This window comes from Sceloporus occidentalis, unplaced genomic scaffold, assembly GCF_023333645.1.
Source record: "Sceloporus occidentalis isolate IW3139 unplaced genomic scaffold, rSceOcc1.0.p SCAF_4, whole genome shotgun sequence".
NCBI classification, from domain to species: Eukaryota; Metazoa; Chordata; class Lepidosauria; order Squamata; family Phrynosomatidae; genus Sceloporus; species Sceloporus occidentalis.
The window spans coordinates 134,635,638-134,659,122 of NW_028316984.1; the positions used below are offsets into that span (position 1 = coordinate 134,635,638).

Consider the following 23,485-nt stretch of genomic DNA (forward strand, 5'->3'; position numbering starts at 1 on the left):
AAACATAACAGACTTAACTGTATTAGCTAACAAGTAAGTGATTTTCTCCAGATCGTTTTTGTTAGCTACAAATTCTAAGCTTCTCTTCAGAAACTTATCTCTTGGGGTTTTATATATCCTGCAACGTATTATATAGTGTATCGTATCTTCAATATCCCCACTTCCACAAATGCAAACACACATGGCCAGTAGTAACAGCAAGTGAGGTGAACCAACTAATTCTAAGTCTACATAGGAAGAAGGCACCTGGAAAGGACATGCTTTCTCCAGAGCTATTCTTGGATAATCTGTACTGGCGGGCCCTCATATTAGCAAAGCTTTTTACTTTTATCAACTCAGTTGGGAAATTCCCCAATGGGTGGAGACAAAGTATTGTGGTTCCTATTTTTAAAAAAGGGAAATAAAGCCTTACCAGCCAGTTATCGTCCTATTAGTTCATTAGACATCACCTCTAAATTAAATACACATTATCTTCTGTCTAAAGCTGAAGACTGGGCAGGTCATAACAATGTGATTGGTGAGAAGCAGGCTGATTTCTGACAGTGCAGATCTGCTACTGACTACTGTTTTATATTGAATCATCTAAAAGAAAAATATACAACTTCCTCCAAAAAGTATTTACTGTATATACTCATGTATAAGTCTAGACATTTTAGTCAAAAATTGACCCCAAAAATCTAGGTCGACTTATCCACAGGTCAATGCAAATTCTATACTTTAACTCTTATTAAAAAGGGAGCCATCCCCTGGTTAAAGGCAAGAGTGCAATTTGTCCTGGAAGCACTAACCTCCCTCTATTCTCTCTTCCATCCAGCCTTTAGTGTGAGCCAAAACAGTTATGCCTGCCATAATTTTGTAGGCTTTTTGGCATTGTTTTCCATTGCTTCATCATTTAGATCCTTTGTTGTAAGTCCCTAAATTTTACCCTCGATTTATCCAAGGGTCATATCAAAATCCATAATTTTTAGGTTGTCCATCTCACTGTGCAGACCCCTTGCCAGGGTTGGAGTTTGCAGTAGAGCACATCTGGTAAGGACAGAGGGATCTCCCTCCTCCAGCCGTGGCTGGGCTCTCTGACCTTTCAGCCCCTTCAGCCAGACATGGCTGGGCTGTCTTCTTCTTTAATGCTGGAGTTGGGCCTAGTTGCCTCGCAGCACAGCAGCTTATGAACTGTCTCTCCCTGCCTGGCTTTGTTTCAGCCATTAGAAAGTCAAAGGGATAGAGCAAGACTAAAGAAAACATAGTTGTTTTTGCAGGTAGTTGCCAAGGCAAGAGAGAACAGACCATGAATATAAGAAGAATAGAAAAAACATTAGAAGAATTATTAAAGTCCTTATTTCGGAGTGAGAGATGGAATCAACCCATGTTGATGGGATAGCACAAATTGTGAAGGTTGGGAATGGATAGATGGTTGTTGATCTTGATTAAGAATTTATACTCAGATACTAGTATCCCAGTAAGCAAAAAAGGGACACTTATCAGAAGAGGTTAAAATTACCAAGGGTGTGAGACAAGGTTGTATGGTTGCCCCATTTTTGTTTAATATTTATGTAAATGATATAACAGCAATGGTCCATGACTCTAAATTTCCTGTGGCCTTGGGAAGTCAGAAAATCAATATTTTGCAGTAGTCCCTTCCCTTACGCGGGGGATCCGTTCCAGACCCCCCTGCGTAAGGGAAATTCTGTGTAAGCTCAAGCCCCATTAAAGCCAATGGGGCTCGTGCTCGCAGTGGTGTGGCAGCGCTTGCGCCATTACTCTTTCCGATGCACGGCACCATTTCTTCCAGTGTGGCTTCCAATGGATGCTGCAAGCCGCGTAAGGCACATCTGCATATAACCCGGGTGCACTGTACTATATGAATATATCTTATATACTATATGATATGGTCCTGTTGGCACAAAATTTAATAGACATGAGAAAATTATTGAAAGTTTTTGGGGAAGTATGTAACAAAGAAAAACTCTGCATGAATTATACAAAAACAAAGGTTATGGTCTTTGGCAAGTGCCCACCCAAACATAGATTGGTACTGAATGCATTTCACCTGGAACGGGTTAAGCAATTTAATTATTTAGGGGTTTGCTTTTTCCAGAATGACTCATGGAATAACCACTTGACAGCTATAAATTTGAAGACAAAAATCTATATAAACAGTCTTAAAATTTGCAAGAGTGAAAGGTGGAAATGCAGTTCTTCTGTAAGGGTTTTTGTGGCAAAGGTCATATCACAGATTACATATGGAGCAGAGGTATGGGGAAATATTAAGACAAATAAATTAGAGATCTTACAGAATAAAAATTTAAGAGCAATATTGTGCCTTCCATTAGGTGTATATGAGAGCAGAAGTTGGATTAATGCCAATATCTTATTTCTTCTTATATGCATCATTTCTTTATTTTATAAAACTGAAGTATTCAGTCAATGAATTGGTAATTTGCACTGTACATGAACAAAATTCTATCTATAAAAATTGATGGCTATTAGAATGGGAGCCAAATTTGAAGTAATGTTGCCAGTACCCTACAGTTCTAAAATCTGGTGATATACAGCATGGTAGGAAACTCATCAAAGAAAGAATGCATGAGTACTATGTTGTGCGGGATACTGATGCCATTAGAACTTCAAAGTTCTAGTTTCCCCTTTCTAAAAGTATATTTTGGAGAGGAAAAATGTTTGTCAGAAATAACTCAATCTCTTCTTCGTAGGGCTTCTATAGCTCTGTGATTCAAGACAATGAAAACCTATTACAGTCACCCAAAAATAAATAAATAAATAAATAAATACAAACAGACAATAAAGGATGAAAAAAGATGTTGAGAAGTACCAAGATCAACAATTTTAAAAAGTTTTCAAATACATGAAGAATCAGGAAATCAGATAGAGAGGAGGCAAGACCAGTGAATGATGAAATTAAAGAACGATTAAAGAAGGAAAAGGAAATTGTAGAAAAGAATGAAATTTTTCTGCTTTACTAAAAAAAGATCTAGGGACGATACCAGTGCCAGAACTAATATTTTAATATGCTAATCTGCAGATCCATCTAAGAGCTCCTGAACAATTCAAATTCTTAGGACTATGTAAGAAATCTGTTGATCTTCTAGCAAATGCCTTAGATAGTTCTGACCTGTGCACCAGAGTACTAGAAAGCAGCCAACACAACAAGCAATTTCTAAAAAACAATCCAGAAATTTACAAGTCATTTAGTTTACCATATTGTTCATATAAGTTGATGGACTAACATGCTGTCTGAATTAATGGTGTAATGTAGAGACATGACAAAGAGACCAGAAATAATAATGTGGATGAGCAGGCCCTAAAGAAACTTGGGTTCATAACATCATGACAAACACCGAAGACCCTATCTGATTTGACACTGAAATCACAGTGCAAAAAGTTAAAAGATGGCACCTAGGCAAATCCTAAACAACTACATTTCTGAACAATGGATAGCTGTGTTGAAGTAACAGAAGGGTTCAAGACTCACTGCCTCCTGTGTTTCTTTTTTGGTTTTCCTATGGTGGCCTAAAAGGTGGAAGGTAACAAGAGAAAAGTAGGATGATGTACTGTAAAGGTAAATGCTGTAACTGTCATGAGAAGATAGGATCAATAACATCTCTGAGACTAGTTTGTATTTTGAAAATCTGCAACTGGGTCAAGTAGTTGTAATTGAAGACTGAATGGAAACAGAGGCCCAGAAGATTTGGGATATGGAAGGAGGACCTGAAACAAATGTGGAAAAGCTCTATGTTGTTCCACTGACCTGTGGAGTGTGTAATAATAATAATAATAATAATAATAATAATAATAATAATAGTATTTATATCCCCCGTCCTTCTGCGCAATGCAACCGGGGCAGCTTACAACATTAAAATATACAATCCAACATTAAAATATACAATCCCATGACCGCTGAATCCACCCACACTTAAAATACAATTAAACAAATTACAATTACAACATTCTTAAAATAATGTACATCAAATAAACAATAAACAAACAAATAAATAATGCACGATAGGTGTAGCAAAATTGGGGTCAACAAATTCGAGTTTCTTTCTAATGGCCAGGTATCTAATCAGGAAAGGTGTGTGTGTGTTTAAGGCTTGTGAGCAGCCCTGAGCACAAAAATGCAGTACAAAGGGAAATTATTTTTTAAAAAGGAACAAATATGTATAAGTGCTTGATCCTGTCAGTTCTTACAAATCTTCACTATATGATCCTTCCTATGCCACTAGATGGGGAAAAAATAAATCATGTCAGAGGTCCTCCTTTTCCAGAACCTGTCCTACATTCCAACCTTCTGTCCATGAAGAATTCCAAAATGTTCTCCATTTTGAACAGGACTAAGAAGCAAGAATTTATATTTCTATGGGTGTTTTTAGCTTTTATTTCATCATTGAGCAATAGCAGTTAAAGCCGTCTCAAACTGGATTATTTCTGCATTTGTTCTGGACCTAATAAGGCTATGGCTGGAGAAAAAATGCAGTTTGACACTGTTTTGACTGCCATGGCTCAGTGCTATAATGGAACTTTGGGATTTGTAGCTTTGTGATGATGAGGCACTGAGCCTTTTCTGTGCGAAAGCTCCACAAACGATCATTCCCAGAATTCCACAGCAGGGAACCATGGCAGTTAAAAGTGAAGAGGCTCAACCTGGAAACAATCCTGCATTTAAAAACAGAATGTTTTTAAAGAAAAGCCTGGGGGTACTATATTGTTTTAATGTGTTTTAAGCATTTTTATTCTTTTAAAGTATTTGATATTTTTGCATTGAATTTGTTTTTGTAAGTTATTCTATTGGATGGAGGGATAATGGGTTTTATTCTGTATTTTATCTTATTCTTACTATGTATTTCATTCATATTGTAAGCCGCCTTGATCCATCTGGAGAGGCGGGATAAAAATAAATTATTATTATTATTATTATTATTATTATTATTATGACTAGGCATGGAGATAAGAATTAAAAGAATTTGTAGACTAGAACAATCCAGAGAAGAATAAAATAACACACAACTCTACAGCGAAAGAAGTTCATGCCTGTTGTAGTCCTCTGTAGAAAAAAATGCATTAGCTCCTCTGCCCGCCCCCTTTGATGCCATGTGTGGAAATATAGTGGGAATAGGGGGACAGAGAGCGTTCCTAGTCATCCTGATTCATCTCAAAAGCATCTACCCACATGCAGGATTGCACATACAAAGAACTTATTGTATTATTAATAGGTCATTGAAAACAAGTTAGTGATCATGATGTAACCACTACATTATGGCTAATAAGGGAAGTGCACTTTCAAGTTTGTCAAAATCAATCTGAGATTGTGAGGTATTTGACAAAATTCTTAAAACTAGTGACTTTGAGATTATTATCTTACTTCCTGAGCAAAAGCTTGAGAAATGCCACTTCTTAAAACACAATAATCTTACCTTGTGTTCACATTTCTGATCAATGGGTAATTTCATCCACTCACTATCATCCCCCATGATGCTTTAATGTCTTGTATTTCTTCACAGTAATTCCTAGGGAAGACAAAAAGAAATGAACTAACAGTTTTCTGGAACATGATAAGCTGAAATGAACTGCCAGGCAATTATAGGGTTTGGCTGAAACTGCAGCATTAAAAAAAAAAACCTCAACCAACCATAAAGAGAAAGCAGCAGACACTTTTAGCCGTGCCACATATTTGGATTCTGCACAGTCCAAGTCCAAATTCTGCACTCAAACATATTTAAATGTGCATAAGCATTGTTTGAAACAGTTTTCTTCTCTCTGCAGGCTGAGTATTCGGGGACGGAACAGGAATAACTGAGAAAATTGAGATGGGGCAAATATTAGGCGTATGACAAACAGGCGAAGACTGGAAGAGGTGGCAGGAACAACAGAACTACCCCACTGTGCATTTTCAAAAAAACATGCAAAAAGTCAACCAGTCACGCCAAAAAATCAAATCACTACATCATATGACCACATAAAGTGGAGGGAGCTGAAGCCAGACTGAGGTACAGGTTTTCTTTTAGCATTTGTGCAGTAAAAAAGATACAAAGATGAGGGAGTAAACAGAATTAATGTCTCTTAAGAGTCCTGCAGTTGCAATATTCAACTGCTAAAAAAAAGCTACAAAGAACTAGAATCTAAACTATTAGTACAAGTTCTTTCTTACTTTGAGTATTATACCCCTACTATAATATCTTCCTTATCAATGTTCTATTTCTGATGCTATCAATTTTAGTAAGGCCAGATGCACTAATTTAAGTATTGGACTCTACAGGGACGTAACAGGATGACATGATCAGCAGGGCACTTCACACTGTTTCTGGTTCAATACTCTTTTCAATGGCCAATGGTCACATTTACATTTACCAAAGGCACAAAAACCTCAGTTTGTGGCAAAACACTAATAATTTCACCACAGAATGCATATAGGAAACACAATATAAGGATAAAATAAGGCTTGCAATCACTGGCCTGAATTGTATTAGTGGTCTCAACTAAAGGAAATAAGTGGAATTTATACAAGTGTTGAGTCATCATTCAACAACTGATTCTAAAGAAATCAGTTCTATGAAAAAGCTTTGAGGGGCAGTTATTTCTCATCAGAAGTGCTTAACATAAATAGCAAACATGTTCTTTATTGCCATTAAGAAATTATTATCTGAAACATACCCAACTCATGGCATTTCTACAGGACAATTTTGATTCCAGTTGCCTACTACATCGTGAACCATTTTCAACTACTTCTTTAATTGTACTTTCGATCTAAGCGTTTTCTAACCTGCCAATTCCTTCTGTTCCATTCACGTTTTGTTCTTTCACCTGTTAATATACAAGCTCCCCTCCCCCTGCTGCCTCAGTGTTGTGCTGTGCCAATATGGGCTCCATCCCAAGTCAATCCCAGGATGCAGCAACTTCACAAACAAACATGCAACATACAAAAGTGCTGCTAAGTGGTTAAGGATTCAAAACTCTGTTTTAGATTTAAAAGATCTCTGTGCAAGATTGTTCACAGTTACTTCTAGAGTTAAAAAACTAGAGAATGATAATACTCCACTGATGCTTAAAAATTACACTTTATCGCAGGGGTAGGCAACCTTTTTGAGCCAGGGGCCGGGTTGCTGTCCCTCAGACAACTGGGGGGCCGAAGCCAAAAAATAAACAATCAAATATTTTTTTAAAATAAATAAATAAATAAATAAACTGGGATGATGTAGGACAAAATTTTCAAATGGAGGACACTTTTTTTAAAAAATGGAGGACACGTGAAAAAATTTGCTGATTTTTTAAAAAAATGTTAATATAAATGCATGTTTCTGAGGCTTCTATAGACAATTGCCCCCCTTGCCTGCCTCCTCCTGATAGGCCAAAGGCCCCACACCCTCATGCGAGAGGCCAAAGGCTCCAGTGGCAATTGGCGGCAGGACCGGGCGGGGGCCGGTCCCAAGGCCTTGCCGGGCCACATCCGGCCCGCGGGCCGCAGGTTGCCTACCCCTGCTTTATCTGCTTCTGGCAGTAAAATAAGATCTGACCTGAGCTTTGGCAAACTATGTCTCAAATATGAAAGAAATGAGAATAGCACAGAGGAAATGGGGATGTGGTGCCTGCCAAGCCTTGCATGATTTTGTCATAAAGTGGTGCCAGTTTGGGTAAAGATAATTTGTTTTGCTCTCTGAGTGAACAATTTGTGAAGAAAAGCCAGCATTGAAAGGCTCTTCTTCAGCTACAGGCTGCATTTGTCTACATTTTTCTTTGAAGTTACAGTATATCTAAATCTAAGTACTTTCTTCTGTTACATTTGCTTTTCCCTTATTTTATTATTTTTTAATTTTTTATACCATATCATATATCTTATCACAGCTTTGTTTGCAATCCTGAACTTTCTCAGATTAATTGGTTTTCAAGAAGGCTGAGGGAATCAACTACCAGTAGTAACTTTTGTGAGCTTGCTTGCACAGATGCTATATATCTCTCCCCTCAAAATTCTCACTAAATCTGAAAGTTGTGACACTCGTAACCAAGCAGTGATATAAGACCAGTACATAATTAGCACATAGATCTCAGTGATCATATTAATCTATATATCTAGATAGATAGCTATATTCCTGTCCATATATTCACTGGTTCTTCTCAAAGCAGGCTAGGGTTCCAAACCACAGAATAAATAAAAAGGCATTCTATGAAGATGCCAGCCACAGATGCTGGCAAAACACCAGGAATAATCTCTTCTAGAACATGGCCACATGGCCCGAAAAACCCACAAAAAAACTATAAATACAAAGGCAGTTCAGCAGAGGAATTGTTCTTGTTGTTTGCTGTCAGCCCTATAAATGGAAGACTTCCAAGAGCTCCAACCATCAACTGCACGGCTAAGGTCTTGCCCACACAGGGCTATGGCTTCCTTCACTGAATCAATCCATCTGTAATATGGTCTCATTTTCCTACTGCCTTCCAGTTTACAGAACATCATCATCATTTCCAGTGTGTCATGTTGTCTCATGATATACCCAAAGTATTTAATAATTTCAACACCTTATACCATTACTTTTGAAATCTACAATTCTACGAGTCCAGGAAATGTTTCTCTGTTCTCTAAAGAGAGGAAAAGGCATAAAAAGAATGATGAATCTGTCATTAATTTAAATTAACTCCTGTGGTCAATTTATAAGATTTAACCATCTGCAAATGGCAAGCCCATTTTGCTTAACGGTAGTGTATGCACATGGCCATGCCGCCATTAATTTTAATGGGACTTGAGCATGTGTGGGTTTTGGTATCCATGCGGGAGAGGGGGGCATCTGGAATGGATCCCCCACGGATACAGAGGTCCGACTGTACAATGTTACTATAAACATTAATTTGAGCACCATCAGATTATTCCACAGAAGCAGCTCCTACATTACTAATGTTCCCTACATGTCCTAATCGCTAATGAACTAATGCACAAAACAATTCAGAGATATTCAGAAGAACTGCAAGGTATCATTTGTAGTCTTCTGTAAAAACAAAAGGGAAGGCTGAAATATATCTGACCTGAATGATGGCTATCTAGTCCAACTATCCTAAAATAAAACTGGCATACTATGGTATGTTGCCAAGGAATCGAGACCACAGTACAATAAGTAAAACTCAGAACGTTCAGACAAGAAGATAATTGCAATGACACCTCTGTGGAGAAGGAAGAAAAGTTTCTGAGATTAGGAACCAACTTATATGAATGGCCAATAGACACTTAAAATTAAAAAAACAAAACAGCAGCATCTTTAAAACAATCTATGCAGTTAAAAGCCTTACAATTTTAGAAGCAAGATAAATAATATAAATAATAACACATGGAAGACAGACAAAAAGACAGAGAAACAAAATTTTAAAAACCCAACTATAGAAGAAAAACAAGAATATAAAAAGATTTTGTCATACAGAGAGACCTCCATATAGGAGAATGTGCTGCCCTTCCAAGGGATCTGCAAAGCCTGGGCTCAGTTTCTGTAATCCCAAGTCAATAGAGCAGAGGTATCTGGAACACCCAAGAGAGCTACCAGCTCTAACATTAATGAGAGTATTATAGAAGAAAGCTGTCTTTCATGTAACACCATTTACATAATAATAGGACAGAAGTGTCCAATTTTTGTAACTACCTAAGCTAGCAGGTAGTTACAAAGCCAGCTTGGGAAAGAATGACCATTTCTATGTATATATTACAGCACCAGTTTTGAAACATTATTGACCATATAGCAGCTGGTTTCAAAAGTCTGCTCCCAGTATCACTTACTAAAATGGAATAAATTGCAACACAATGGTATTGAATATTCAGCATAATATTTACAGAGAACATCATAAGCTATATTGAGAGTTATTTTACATCACCATCTCCTAGAATCATAAAGCATTACCTCTCTTTTCATTTTTGTGACACATAGAAAAAGATATTAATTAGAAGCAAAACATGCATTAGCAGTTGATGATGGCCATTGAATGTACTAAAGTAAGAGTCTCATGGGCCTGTTACAGACTGCCAAAATAAAGCTGCTTCGGGTCTCTTTAGAGATATGCTATTTAAATGATGCATGGGTCCTAAGAATCCGGAAGCTGCACCAAAAGCTGCACTCCGGTGCTTAGGAATGGAGTGTGGCTTTGGCATGACCTCCGGACTCTTAGGACCCATGCATCATTTAAATAGCATATCACCAAAGAGACCCGAAGCAGCTTTATTTTGGCAGTCTGTATCAGTCCATGGTAACAGTTGTTACAAGTTTAAGAATGCTACTGCTATATTTAAAAAAACAGTCACACAAAAGCAGAACAGTTTGGTTCAGCAGTTTTGATTTACAAAACCTTTCTTTAAGCAGTTTTTGCTTGGTATTTCTTGTGAGTTGCTAAAAACCATGAAAAAGAAGAAAGTATCCAAGAGTAACAAGAACATCAGGAACTTCCAAGAATCCCAACAACCAGCCACTGAAGTGTCTTACAAAACAGGATAGACAGTTCTAATTATGGGAGGGAAATGCTGTCAGCCTTTAACATATAGACTCTTATGCTATTTGCAATACACTCCAACTGACTGCATGTGCCTTGGTGCAAAACATCAGAGTAGTCACAGGAATCTGAAGGGGTTTTGATCTGTGGTCTTGCAGTATTCCAACAATAAAAATGAGCAACCCCACTTATCAGCTCGATTCTGCACCTCTTCTCACCAAAGCCTTAGACCACTTTGTTGAGGAGGAAACCTGGGGTATTGTCAAGATTTCTGCTGATCTACGAACATGTGGAGGGAAAGGACAAAAAGGCAAAGAGGGAACTCCTCTACCCACAGTCTCAGTGTCCAACTGTCCAGACACTATATGGCATTGCGGTGGTGGTGGTGTGCCTTCAAATAATTTCCAAAAGTTTCTTCAGAGGGGGTTTGCCACTGCCATTCTCTGAGGCTGAGAGAGTGTGACTACCCAAGGTCACCCAACAGGTTTCCATGGCTGAGTCAGGATTCAAATGCTTGTCTCCATAGTCCAATGCTCAAACCACTACACCATGCTGGCTCACATACTATATGGCATACTACTACATTATCCTAACAGAATGCCTCTGGCCACCTAAAACTAGGGTCCTGCTAAGTGACTCAAGCAGATCTTCCTGTCTTTACAGCAGCTACCTTTCCCCCCTCAAGACCAGAAACACTCAACTATGTATGTCCATTCCCTCCCACTCGCTGATAAACTCAAGTGGAGGCATTTTCCTACACTCCTGAAAGCAGCTTATGTTATAACTTCCCAACAGCTGTCTGGCACTTCCTTCCAGCAGGGAACAGGAAGATCACACTATAATGCTGATGGTCAGCACTTTTGAAACTGGTAAGCTGTTGTTGCTGCTGTATGTCTTTAAGTCATTTCTGATATAAAGAAACCTTAAGGCAATCCTATTACAGGGTTTTCTTGGCAGAATTTGTTTGCAGTGTTTTTTCCCTTGCCTTCCTCTAAGGCTGAGAGAGTGTGACTTGCCCATGGTCACCCAGTGGATTTCCATGTCCAAGCAGGGATTCAAACCCTGGTCTCCCAGTGTCCTAGGGAAATGCTCAAACTGCTACAACTTGCTGGCTCTCATTTCTTTTGAGATACCAGTAAGTTTATTGTGGCAGGAAGCTGGCATTTCATGCACTGTTCAATCAGGTGAGTACAGAACTTACAATTGAAAACACAAACAGGACACTGCCCCAATCTAAAACAAGCAATAGTTCAATTACCAAATCATAGTTGGGAAGCAACACTAGCACAAGCACGACATGGATGGCCTCAGAAACAAAGAAAGTTAAGACAGAATCCACATGCAAGAGGGAAGTTCTGATACTTCAACAGATGGGTTAGTGGGATATGAATTTACCAAGTAGGAGAACTAACAGAGAAGCAGGAAGGAGAGATAGGTGTAGCAAGAGATGAATGTGTGGAAGTGCAGCTGTACATACTACTCAGCTGATGGCTGCATTTGAAATACTATTTTGGATCACTGCCACTTGCCATTACTCAGAAAGTTACTATTGTTATGCTGCAATCCAAGATAAACTAGGCTCAAGATTTCATTTAAAAGCAAAACCTTAGATGAATTTTTAATGAAGCTTTCTGTGTCAATCCAGCAGCTATCCAATATTTGCAAGATGAAAAAGCACCTTTAGGTCTGTTTTGTTTTCTTATAAAGTAAACATATACCTCACTTTATACTTAATCATTCTGTGAGGTCAGGCCAAAAAACAGTAATTAGCTCTGTTCCATCCAGCAAGTATGTGTGATGAGCAAAGAGGTGCAGTGTGCATAAGTCTTCCCTCTCCAGTAGATCCTAGTTTTTCAGTGACAGAAACACTAGCACTCTCCCTTAGCAAGTCTCAATGCAAAGCTTCAAGCATTAAACCATCTTAGATAATTATTTTGGGGGAAAACTGTTTTAAAAACACAAATGAAAAAGTTTCTAGTACTGTATAATGTTGACAGTTTGGGGTGTTATCAAAAAGATTAATTTGGAAGTTTCTTATTGCAATCCTATGTATACTCGTTTAGGAGTAAGCCCTACTGAGTTCAGTTGTTGCGTCAATGGTCCAAAACACATGGCAAAATAATCCACTGCAAAATAATGACATTGCTTTAACTGCCCTGGCTCAATGTTAGGGAATTCTGGGAACTGTAGTTTTGTGAGACACTTAGCTTTCACTGTCAGAGAGCTCTGGTGCCACAATATACTACAATTCCCTAGCACTGAGCCAGGGCAGTTAAAACGGTCTCAAATTGGATTATTGCTGCAGTCTGTTTTGGACCAACATGCTTATAACTCAGGAGGTGGCATCAATCAAATGGTCCAGCACAATAATGTCTTCTTGATGTCAATGGTAGAATTAACAAAGGCTTAACTGGATCCTACTGAATGACAATGGAGCTTAAAAATGTTTACATTTTGTCTATGGGAAAATGAAACAGAATGTCAACCTATGTCTCAGGGGAGAAAATACAACCATACCTACAGTACAATTATATGGGTTTTTGTGGGTTTTTTGGGCTCTGTGGCCATGTTCTAGAAGAGTTTCTTCCTGATGATTCACCAGCATCTGTGGCTGGCATCTTCAGAAGATGCCAGCCACAGATGCTGGCAAAAGGTCAGGAAGAAACTCTTCTAGAACATGGCCACAGAGCCTGAAAAACCCACAAAAAACCATGGATGCCGGCCATGAAAGCCTTCGACTTCACAGTACAATTTTAAATCCACGTTCAGTGCAAAACACCCTGCTGAAGTAATCCAGTTTGAGGTTGCCTTAACTGCCCTGGCTCAATTCTAGGGAATTCTGAGAACTGTAATTTTGTGAGACATTTAGCCTTCTCATTGGAGAGATCTGGTGCCACAATAAACTACAATTCCCAGGATTTTCTAGCACTGAGCCACAAAAATTAGAGCTATCTAAAACTGGATTATTTCTGCATTTTTGGAATTTAGAAGCAAAACCCATTGTGCACAATGGTGTTTACTTCCAGGTAAATGTGCATCAGATTATGGCACAATACAGTGGAATCTGCTTCTGAGTAAACAAGCAAAATGAAGGAGGGAACTGTGCCCCTCCAGCTGTTTTGGGGTAACAACTTCCATCAGCAATGGCCAACATACACAGTGGTGAATAACTCTGGGAACTGATATCCAGAAACTTCTGGAGGGCCACAGCTGCCCATCTCTGACTTATAAGATTACACTGTAAAGCCAAAAGTGGTAATAATTTAGTAGCACCTTTTGGACACACTTTGCCGACTCCTGATTCACATCAACATTTACGTTGATGTTGACATCTGCTGACAAACAGAGGCCAGATATTGGTTGGGGAGGGGGAACTAGGTTCTTGCACCATGTTGATTTTAAAACAAAAAGATATCAGACCTTCAAAGCAAGCATTTTATGTAGGACTTAAAAATCTTGAAACAAGGCCAACCCTTGTGTCCGTGTTCACAGAGTAGAAAAGCATATAAGAAAACATTTCCCAGGTACTATGTCGGAAGGCACGCCACAACCTGAGAAGGCCCTGTAACCTACCCTTCCAAAGGAGGTAAGGAAAGAAATGAGGAGGATGGCTTTGCAGGTCTAGCTTGAGGCAAGGCTTGGGAGTGCTGCCTGTCATCATTGCTCCTCAGCCACCTGGGGCAATAGGGTTGCTTTATTTTAACAGAGCTGCGGAGGCCCATCAGTAAACCCAAAAATGTAAAGCAGCAAATGGAAGAGCAGTATGGTATTTCTGCTTGTCTTTTCCGACTGCTGTGACCCATCCCCTTCCCCCCTCCCTCCCTGATTCCCCCACCAAGTCTTTGTTTTCCTTGCAGCCCCCCCCCCCCCGATCCCCAACTGAGGCCAGGGGCCTCCCATGGCCCTTCAGCCTACTCGCATTGCCCTGCATGGGCCTTTCTCCCCCCTTGGCTCCCCTTCCTCCCAGCCCTCGCAGGCGACAGGACCCGGCCTCCCTTCAGCCTGGGACCCAGGGCAATCGGGAGGATGCCTTTGCCAGAGGCGGAGGCGCAAAAGGAGGCCTCTCCCGGGGCAGTGCTGCTCTTGCCTGCCTGCCTGCCCGCACCGAGGCAGGCGCTTGGGGCTGTCCTTCTCAGCCTCCCAGGTCTGACTAGGCCGGAGCCCTCCTTACCCAGCGCCGGCTTAGCGGGAGGGCGCCTGCATCTCCAGCCAGACAGCGGAAGAAGGAGGAGGAGGAGGAGGAGAAGCGCCTCCTCCTCCTCCTCCTCCTGCAAAGGCGGGGAGAGGCGGGCCCATCCAGCGCCGCACCTGAGCCAAGGCAGGCCCTGGATCCCTGGAAGCCCTGGGACAGACAAAGGCCCCGGCCCCGCCCTTCCTCGCAGCCAGGGAAAGGGGGCTCAGCCCCACAAGGCAGGGCCCTGGCCCCCTCCCAGGACGCAGCTGCACGGGACAAAGACCCTGGTTTGCCCCCCCCCCCTTTAACTCTTTGTCTGGCTCGAGGCTATGGAATTCTGGGAGTTGGAGTTTGTTGTGGGGCCGCTCCGCTCTGGACCCCACAACAAACTCCAACTCCCAGAATGGCTCCCGTGCTGTGGAATTCTGGGAATGGCGGTTCTTTGTGGCGCCAGAGCTATCTGGCAGAGAAGGCTAAATGTCTCCCCAAAACAGAGCAAAAACTCCCCAAAAACCTACCCTTCCCCGAATTCCTCAGCATGGAGAATCTTAATATTGGGGGGGGGGGGGGAGTGCAATACCTTGTTGTTCAAGGGCCTAGAAATATGACCTCTGTACCTAGAAGTTGACCTAAGGTCCAAAACACACTGCAGAAATAATCCCCTTTGAGACTGCTTTAACTGCCCTGGCTCAAGGACAGGGAATCCTGGGAACTGTCATTGTGTGAGATGTTGAGCCTTTCCTGGTGCCCAACTAACTACAGGCTCCAGGACTCCCTAGCACTCAGTCAGGGCAGTTAAAGCGGTCCCAAACCAGGTTATTTCTGCAGTGTGTTTTGGACCAAAGTGGCATCAAACAGGAGTATTTCTGCAGTGCAGCCCTAATCTCTAAATACACAATACACTATTTTAGCCAACTCTGACAGCTTCTGCTTTTGTAATATATTTAGTCTTCTCTGTCAGAGAGCTCTGGTGCCACAACAAACTACAGTTCCCAGAATTCCCTAGCAGTGAGCCATGGCAGTTAAAGTGGTGTCAAACCAGATTCTTTCTACCATGTGGACACTGCCCAAATTGCCTATTAGCTCTCCTGCAATGGCTCCGACAACAGCTGCCTATAAGCACCCAAGGCCTGGCAGGGACAGAGAGGGCCTCTCCTGAGAGACATCCAGGCCCTCTGTCTCACTGAAGCCATGCCTGAGCCACTGCAGGGGACACTGGAAGGCCTTCACATGGTGCCCAGGCAGCAGTGCTACTCTCACTGACCAGCCAAGGGAAATAAATGCTTCAAGGGTCCCTTTTTTGTTCTTATGTATAGAAAAACTGCCCCCCCCCCAGCAGAACTGACATAAAAAGTTGCAAGCCATTGGTCCTTCAAGTTCAGTGTTAGCTACACTGATTACTAGCCACTGTTGAGAGCTTCTTCCCCACTCTTACTTGAGATGCACTGGACTGAACCTGGAAAAGCATGCACAAAACATGTCCTCCATCTTTGTGCTTTAGCCCCTTTTATAAAGACTATGGAAAGCACAACTAATGCTTCTCCATTTCCTTCCAGTAAACATTCTGGAAAGATACTATACTTCCTTCCCTCCAAGTCAGAACTGCAAGTATACAAGGTTAGCTTCTCCTGCTGAAGTCAACTCTGCAGCCCTTTTAGCATGCCGGTTATATCACCCTCAGGGTGACCAACTACATCTCACTTCTCAAGCTATTAGAACTGCAGCACCTTGCTCCAAAATTGCTCCAAGAGACTATAGCTGAATACAAATTTGTAACATTTCTTAATGATGCAAATAATGATTAATAAACAATGTTGCAAAGCTTGAGTTCCCTCTTAAAATTCCCTAACTTCATTCTCTTTCCACCAAAGGGGGGCGGATCATCAAATCACAAAAATAACCAAGAATGGATGATAAAACACAACACTATAAAATGCTAAAATTATATCCCAATATATTAAAAACAAACGCCTTATTAGTCACTACCCAGACGTCCAGGAAACATGAAAGGCTAACACAATTCTACTAAAATGCACCCAACATACAACAGCATTATAGAACAAGGATAACAGTAGCAATTGCATAAATCATAGAATCGTAGAGTTGGAAGAGACCGCAAGGGCCATCCAGTCCAACACCTTGCCATGCAGGAAATCACAATCAAAACACCCCAGACAGATGGCCATCCGGCCCGTTTAAAAACCTCCAAAGGAGGAGACAAAGGATCATATAGTTTTAATAGCAACATACAGAGGCTAATTATTGGATAAACACCCGGTGAACTGAACAAATTCTACCTTTTAAGGTCTAGATTCTAGAAGGCTGTATGCAGCATCCTCCAGAAAGTATGTGGAACCTTGATTTTATTTCATGCACAGAGAAAGGAAAGAAATAAGGATCACATACTAACAGATCTCACTGGTAGTTAACCAGGCTTCTAAATTCAAATCAAGCTCTCTGTATGCATAATAAATTTTAAGACATTATCAAGTGGGAAACAAAGTTAATTTAAAAGGCAGTATCCAGCAATTTGAAGGAAACACAACACTACAAAGGTAGGAAGAAAGCAATTCACAATTAATCTTTATTCATTTTGCTAAATTTCTTTGGATGAACAGTTTTATCTTTATAAGAGCAGTAACAGTGCAATACTACATGTCTACTTAGAAGTCAAGTTCACTGAGTTTACTCCGAGGAGTCCAGTTGCTTATAGGGGGTATGAGGCCTGAGCCAGACACCCATTCCTCTATCACCATGTAAGCGTAAGGGGAGATGACATAAAGGGACACAGCCACACTGTTTGATATCCCAGATATGGTCACATCCTAGTTTCCAGTTCGTGTGTCAGTCATGACTTGTCTTTGCTCTGTCCTCACTTTCTTTTGGGTGAAGGTAAGAAGAGAAACAAAGCTGGGCATGTATCCAATCCAGTGGCTGCAGGAGTATTTCTGGGACCTGGGAAGTTTTGCACGCTCCTGCTGGTGGGAATTTGGTACAGACAATTCAAAAGCCCAAGCACTAACTGCAGGAACTCAGGTCTAGGAAGATTTGCCTGCTCTGCTCTTTCCTCCAAAAGGAACAACACTTTGGTAAAACTCCTCCTCGTTTTTCCTTTTCTGAGACTGGTGACTTTCCCAGTTAGGTGCATGAACTGCTGTCTCCAGTCTTTCAATGAAGATGATTCCACCCTCATTTCCTGCCCTCTTTCTGACTGACATGGAGAAAGGGGAAGCGGGAGAATTTTGAGGGAAAGGGTTTAGAGGGGGCCACCTGCAGGTCAAATTACACATGCAGACCAGAATTTCCCTTTCCCTGGTGTAGTATAGGACTGCAGCTTAAGTACCTACATAAATAACATATGCACTACAACCACATTGGGGGAAACAAGCATTATCGCATGAGAAACAACTTGGAACTGGAGCTGGAGAGTAGTGGCTCTCTCTGTGCCTTATCGCATGTCATAGCGCGTCAGACCTTTTCCTGCAGGAGATGATTGTAAAACCATGTCTTTTATTGAATGGATTTTTCCAGCTAGAAACAAGACACACTTATACAACCATGTCCTGTGGAAAGAGAACTGAAGTGCTGTGAGGCATGGAGAAAGCCACTATTCTCCAGTTCCATTTCCAATTTGTTTTCTCGTAAGGCATTTCAAGTTCTTATCACTATTAAAATTAACAACACTAACAGCAAACAATCCAAACAGTGACAATATTATTAAACAGGAGAATCACCGAATCATAGAAAATGCAATTCATTTGACATTTGTGCATGGGAAAATACGGAGCAAGTAATCATAGTTAATATAAAGCCTACCCTTGCAAGACTCTAAACAGGGCAAACATGACCTAATTTCACACTGAAGCAGAATATTCCAGCTCGTTTTTACAAAGTTTTTGCTCCATACCGTATCTAAAGCATCCTCAGTGTATTTTCAAGCTGTCATTAAAGTATGACCAGATTGAGACAAAACACTTTCAGAAAGTAATTGGTAGCCTAATCATAAGAACTAGAAATTTAAAAGTGCATTTAAGAGAGTTTTTTAAAAATGCTTTAGTTCCAGATTGACAAAGCTCTTCCTGGGCTCATTTGTTTTTAAACAATGGATGAGGACCCAATCCTAAACTGCAGCAAGCTTGCAAAGTTATTACAGTACTAGAAGCCACAAAGATGCTGTTGTTAGAAATGATACAACCCATATCTGCAGCAGCTCTATGCAGTTAAAATGTCAAAGAAAGATATTTTGAAATTGCAACATATTCTAGACAGTGTTAAGTAACAAGTGGGTTCTGAAATACACTTGTCTCTCCACATTCATTGGGGTTAGGGGCACAGGACCCCCATGAATGTTGAAAAACCGCAAGTAACAAAAACACTATGTTTTTTACCTGAGAGAATACCCCTCTAGGAATTTCTAGGTCTTCCAGTGCAACTCCATGGTCAACATCTGCCAGACATTGACCATAGAATTGCACTGGGGGAACTACAAATGCCTAGTGGAGTATTCTCTCTAGGAATCTCTAGGTCCTTCAGTGCATCTTTTGGTTGAAGTTGACCATAGAGTTGCACTGGAGGACCTTGATATTCCTAGAGAGAACATATTAATAAAATCTGTGAATAACCAAATCCGCAAAAGTCAAAGCCACAAATGTACAGGGACGAATGTAATAGCACCATTATGCTCTATGAACTTTCCAAGTTTTGGAGTAAAGAGCACTTAGCAACCATAACGGAAGCAGATTTCAGATCATGGAAGGTACCATGGGAATGGGCCTGATCAGATACTACATTACAGTAGTTTCCCTCTGAGTAAGGTGTTACCAATCTTGTGGAGAGCTAAAATGTTTCCAGCTTCAAGACATCAATATCAAATATTTATGTGCCAGGATACCTAGTACTTTTCCAGGCCTCTTGGGACATAGCGACTATCTCCATTTGGAAGGGGGGGGGACTTCACTCTACAAAAAGGTACTTATGCCTCTCCTTGCCAAGAGTGAAGCTAAATGAATCTTTCAACGTATTTGAGGAACCCTTTCAGGTATCTCCTATTCTCAATAACTTGACTGAAGGAACTCAAACTCTCCCTTGTAATAAGCCACCTTTATTGAAAAGGAGAAAAGGGAAGAACTTCTCAAGAGCATATGATTGGTCCCTATAGGAAAGATAATGCTAGATTAGACAGCCCTTTGGCCCTGTAGCACTTTTTATATGGGTTATAACCTAGCTATTTGCTGGTACACAGCTGCTAATGCAAGAGAATAGTTGTGCAACCCCATATTAGAAAGCACTAGTGATCAGAAATGTGTGACCCTGAGCTGACCTATCATAGCTAGAGAAGAGAAACACAGAGAACCAGCATTCCAGCATTTAAGGAGAAACACCCAGGTTTTGCATTTAAGGCCTTCTGGAGAGAGTGAAAACCCTTCCTAGAAAAGCTCAATAAGAGCCATTTTTGTTTCAAGAGCTGGAGGTTGTCTTTCCTAAGAGAGAAAATGAACCTGAATAATACTAGGAAGGCATGGTAGTAGCTGCAAGGTTTGTAGTTACAAGGCCAAGTGAGCAATAACAGCAACTAGAAATAGCAGTTACCACCATTTAGTCTTGAACCCTCCCCTTCTTGGTATGTAGTGACTGTTGCTGCTACCAGCAACCATCACTATTTGTGGATAAGTAGCAGCATCTTCTCCTCTGCTTCTCTAACACAGGAGACACCACTACATACTATGGTACAGATATATTTATGACACCCCTATTTATTTCACTCATGTGGCAGCTTCTGCATTACAGCAGCAGAGGAAAAATCCTGGGAACTGCTTATTTTCCACCAGAGAAACACTCCCCACTCTCAAGAGGAAGGAAGGAAGCCAAGCAGCCAAACCGCAACAGGCGTCTTGGAGCAAAAAACTCACTTGCCCAGCAGGGCAGGCAGGTGAGAAGGAGCCAACCGTGGCCCCAAAGATCAGCAGCTAAAGTCTCCTTGCCAGCTTTCTCCCTTGGAGCTGTGGGAGTGGGTGCTGCTGTTGTTTCTCATAGCAGCAGACCCCAATGTTTGTCTTGTCAGGGGTGTGTGATAGGAGAACATGGAGGTCAGGTGCAAGTCAAAATAAGGGGCTTTGAGAGCCAGCATGGCATAGTGGTTTGAGTGTTGGACTATGACTCTGGAGAGCAGAGTTCGAATCCCTCCACAGCCATGGAAACCCCCTGGGTGACCATGGGCAAGTCACACCCTCCCAGCCCCAGAGAATGGCAATTTCTATTTTATTTATTTATTTAGAGTACGTACACCCTGCTCTAGCAATAGTAAGAGTGATAATAATAATTATTATTATTATTATTATAAATTATTAAATTAAATTATTATTCCCTGAGGGCAAGGAACTGCATAATAAAAACATTGTAAGCTGCTCTGAGAGCCTTTGTGGCTGAAGAGCAGGGTATAAATAGTCCAAGTAAATAAATAAGAAACAAACATTATTTCTTACTCGCAACTCCCCACGGATCAAGGTGGAAAACAACAATTAGCAAATAAACATCTGTTTTTGGCCACAGAAACTTCTCAGAGCAGTTTACAAATTGTTATTCGACAGTCCCCTGCCCTGAACAAATCTTGCCTAGAGGATGAAAACCCTTGGACAAGCCACAGCCCTCTCAGCCTCAGAGGAAAGCAAAGGCAACCATTTCTGTTTTTCATTGTACACTTGACCCTCCATATTCACTAGGGTTAGGGGCACAAGACCCCCGTGAATAAAGAAAAACCACAAATAACAAAAGCACCATGTTTTTACTTGACAGGACACCTCTCTAGGCATCTCTAGGTCCTCCAGGGCAACTCTGTGGTCAACGTCTGACAGACGCTGACCACAGAACTGCACTGGAGGAGATACAAAGGCCTAGTAGAGTATTCTCTATAGGGATCTCTAGGTCTTTCAGTGCAACTTTTAGTTAAAGCTGACCATTGAAGGACCTAGATATTCCTAGAGAGAACATATCAATCAAATCTGCAAATATCAAAGCCACAAATGGACAGTGGAACACACTCCTCCCTCGGAGTGTAGTGGAGTCTCCCTCCTTGGAGGTCTTTAAACTGAGGCTGGGTGGCCATCTGCCAAAGGTGATGCTTTGATTGAGAGTTCCTGCATGGCAGAATAAAGGGGTTGGACTGGATGGTCTTTGTGGCCTCTTCTCACTCTATGATTCTATGAAATATGGAAGGAATAAGCGTGTTGTGTTTTTTAATATTGTAATATTGTAATATTGTGATACAAATAAATATAACAATGACAATAACAACACAGAATCATAGAGTTTGAAGAGGCCACAAAGACCACCCAGCCCAGCCCCATTCTGCCATGCAGGAACTCTCAATCAAAGCATCCTCTTTGACAGATGGCCATCCAGCCTCTGCTTGAAGACCTCCAAGGAAGGAGACTCCACTACACTCTGAGGAAGGAGTGTGTTCCACTGTCGGACAGCCCTTACTGTCAGAAGTTCCTTCTAATGTTGAGGAGGAATCTCTTTTCCTGCAGCTTGCATCCATTGTTCCGGGTGCTGTTCTCTGAAGCAGCAGAAAACAAACTAGCTCCCTCCTCAATATGACATCCCTTCAAATATTAAACAGGGCTCTCATATCCCCTCTTAACCTTCTCTTCAACAAACCCTTGTGAGGAAAGATGCCAATGGAGGGAAAACATGGCTGGGCCTCCATAGCGTCAATATAAGTCAGAAAGGACTTGAAGGCAGGCGATGGCTTGGGCGCTGGACAAAGACGGCATGGAGGGCCAGGGTTCGAATCCCGGATCGGCCGCGCAAACCCACTGGGTGACCTTAGGCGAGTCACGCTCTCTCAGCCTCAAAGGCAAACCCGCTGCAACGAAGCATGCCAGGGAAACCCCGACACAGGGTCGCCTTCGGGGCAACGGTAAGTCGGAAATGGCTTGAAGAAGGCACACAACACCAACCTGACAGGGCAGGACAGACCCTCAAAGCCCCGCCCTGCGAGAGAGAGAGAGAGAGGGGGGGGGGCCAGGCCCGTGGAGGCAACCTGGGGACCCACTTCACCTGAGACTCGGAGAGCTGGGCCTGGAGGCCTTAGGCGGCCGCCGCCGCCGCCGCTCCCTTTCCCCGTTGCCCTAGCAACCCTCGCTCGGCAGGCGCTGGGATCGACGGGGGCCGGGAGGGCCTCAAGACCGGCGGCCGGGGCGGAAGTACGACGCTGAGGGGGGGTCCCGGCCGTTTCCTTGACGACGGCCCTGGAGAGCGCGCGCCCGCCCCCTTCCCTTTCGCCTGATTCACATCGCCCCCTCCTCCTCCTCACAAAGGGAACAGAGAGAGAAAGACTCACCCGTAGCCAAGCGCTAAGGCCGACCTGAGAAAGGCCGCGGCTCCTCCGCAGGGTTTGAAAAAGCACTGACGCAGGCCACGCCCCCCACAATATCCCCGTCGCCTATTGGCTGCCACTCGACCCGCCCTCTCCACCAAGGCGCGACGTGATTGGGCGGTTTGAATCCGGCCACGGCGGTTGGGTTCCTAGGAGACGGAGGGCGACGGTTGAGGCCTTGTGTCTCCAGACTGGAGAAATAACCCGGTTTGGCCCCGGATTAACTTTTGTCTGGCTCTTTGCTATGGAATTCTGGGAGTTGGAGTTTGTTGTGGGGTCCAGAGCGGAGCTCCGCTCCGCTCTGGACCCCACAACAAACTCCAACTCCCAGAATTCCATAGCAAAGAGCCACAAAAGAGTTAAATCGGGGCCAAACCGGGTTGTTTCTCCAGTCTGGATGCAGCCTTAAAAAGCCTCACAACTCTCTCGTCACACACACACACACACACAGACGCAGCCACGTCACA

At 42.0% G+C, this 23,485-nt stretch overlaps 1 protein-coding gene across 8 annotated transcripts in view; it reads right to left on the reverse strand.

The window, feature by feature from the left end:
* CKAP5 (cytoskeleton associated protein 5) overlaps positions 1 to 23,083 on the reverse strand; it is a 105,492-nt gene extending 82,409 nt beyond the window's left edge. For 4 of the 8 annotated variants that reach the window (XM_089521568.1, XM_089521563.1, XM_089521570.1 and 1 more), the window contains exons 1-2: positions 22,983 to 23,083; positions 5,427 to 5,519 (exon numbers count right to left, since the gene is read on the reverse strand). In XM_089521568.1, the coding sequence (XP_089377694.1) occupies positions 5,427 to 5,483 (57 nt within the window). In that variant the 5' untranslated portion in view covers positions 5,484 to 5,519; positions 22,983 to 23,083. Of the gene's footprint in view, positions 1 to 5,426; positions 5,520 to 9,024; positions 9,092 to 14,638; positions 14,672 to 22,599; positions 22,632 to 22,699; positions 22,838 to 22,982 lie in introns of those variants that run through there. The other 4 variants (XM_089521564.1, XM_089521567.1, XM_089521565.1 and 1 more) reach the window with 4 other exon arrangements.
* Positions 23,084 to 23,485: the final 402 nt, after the last annotated feature.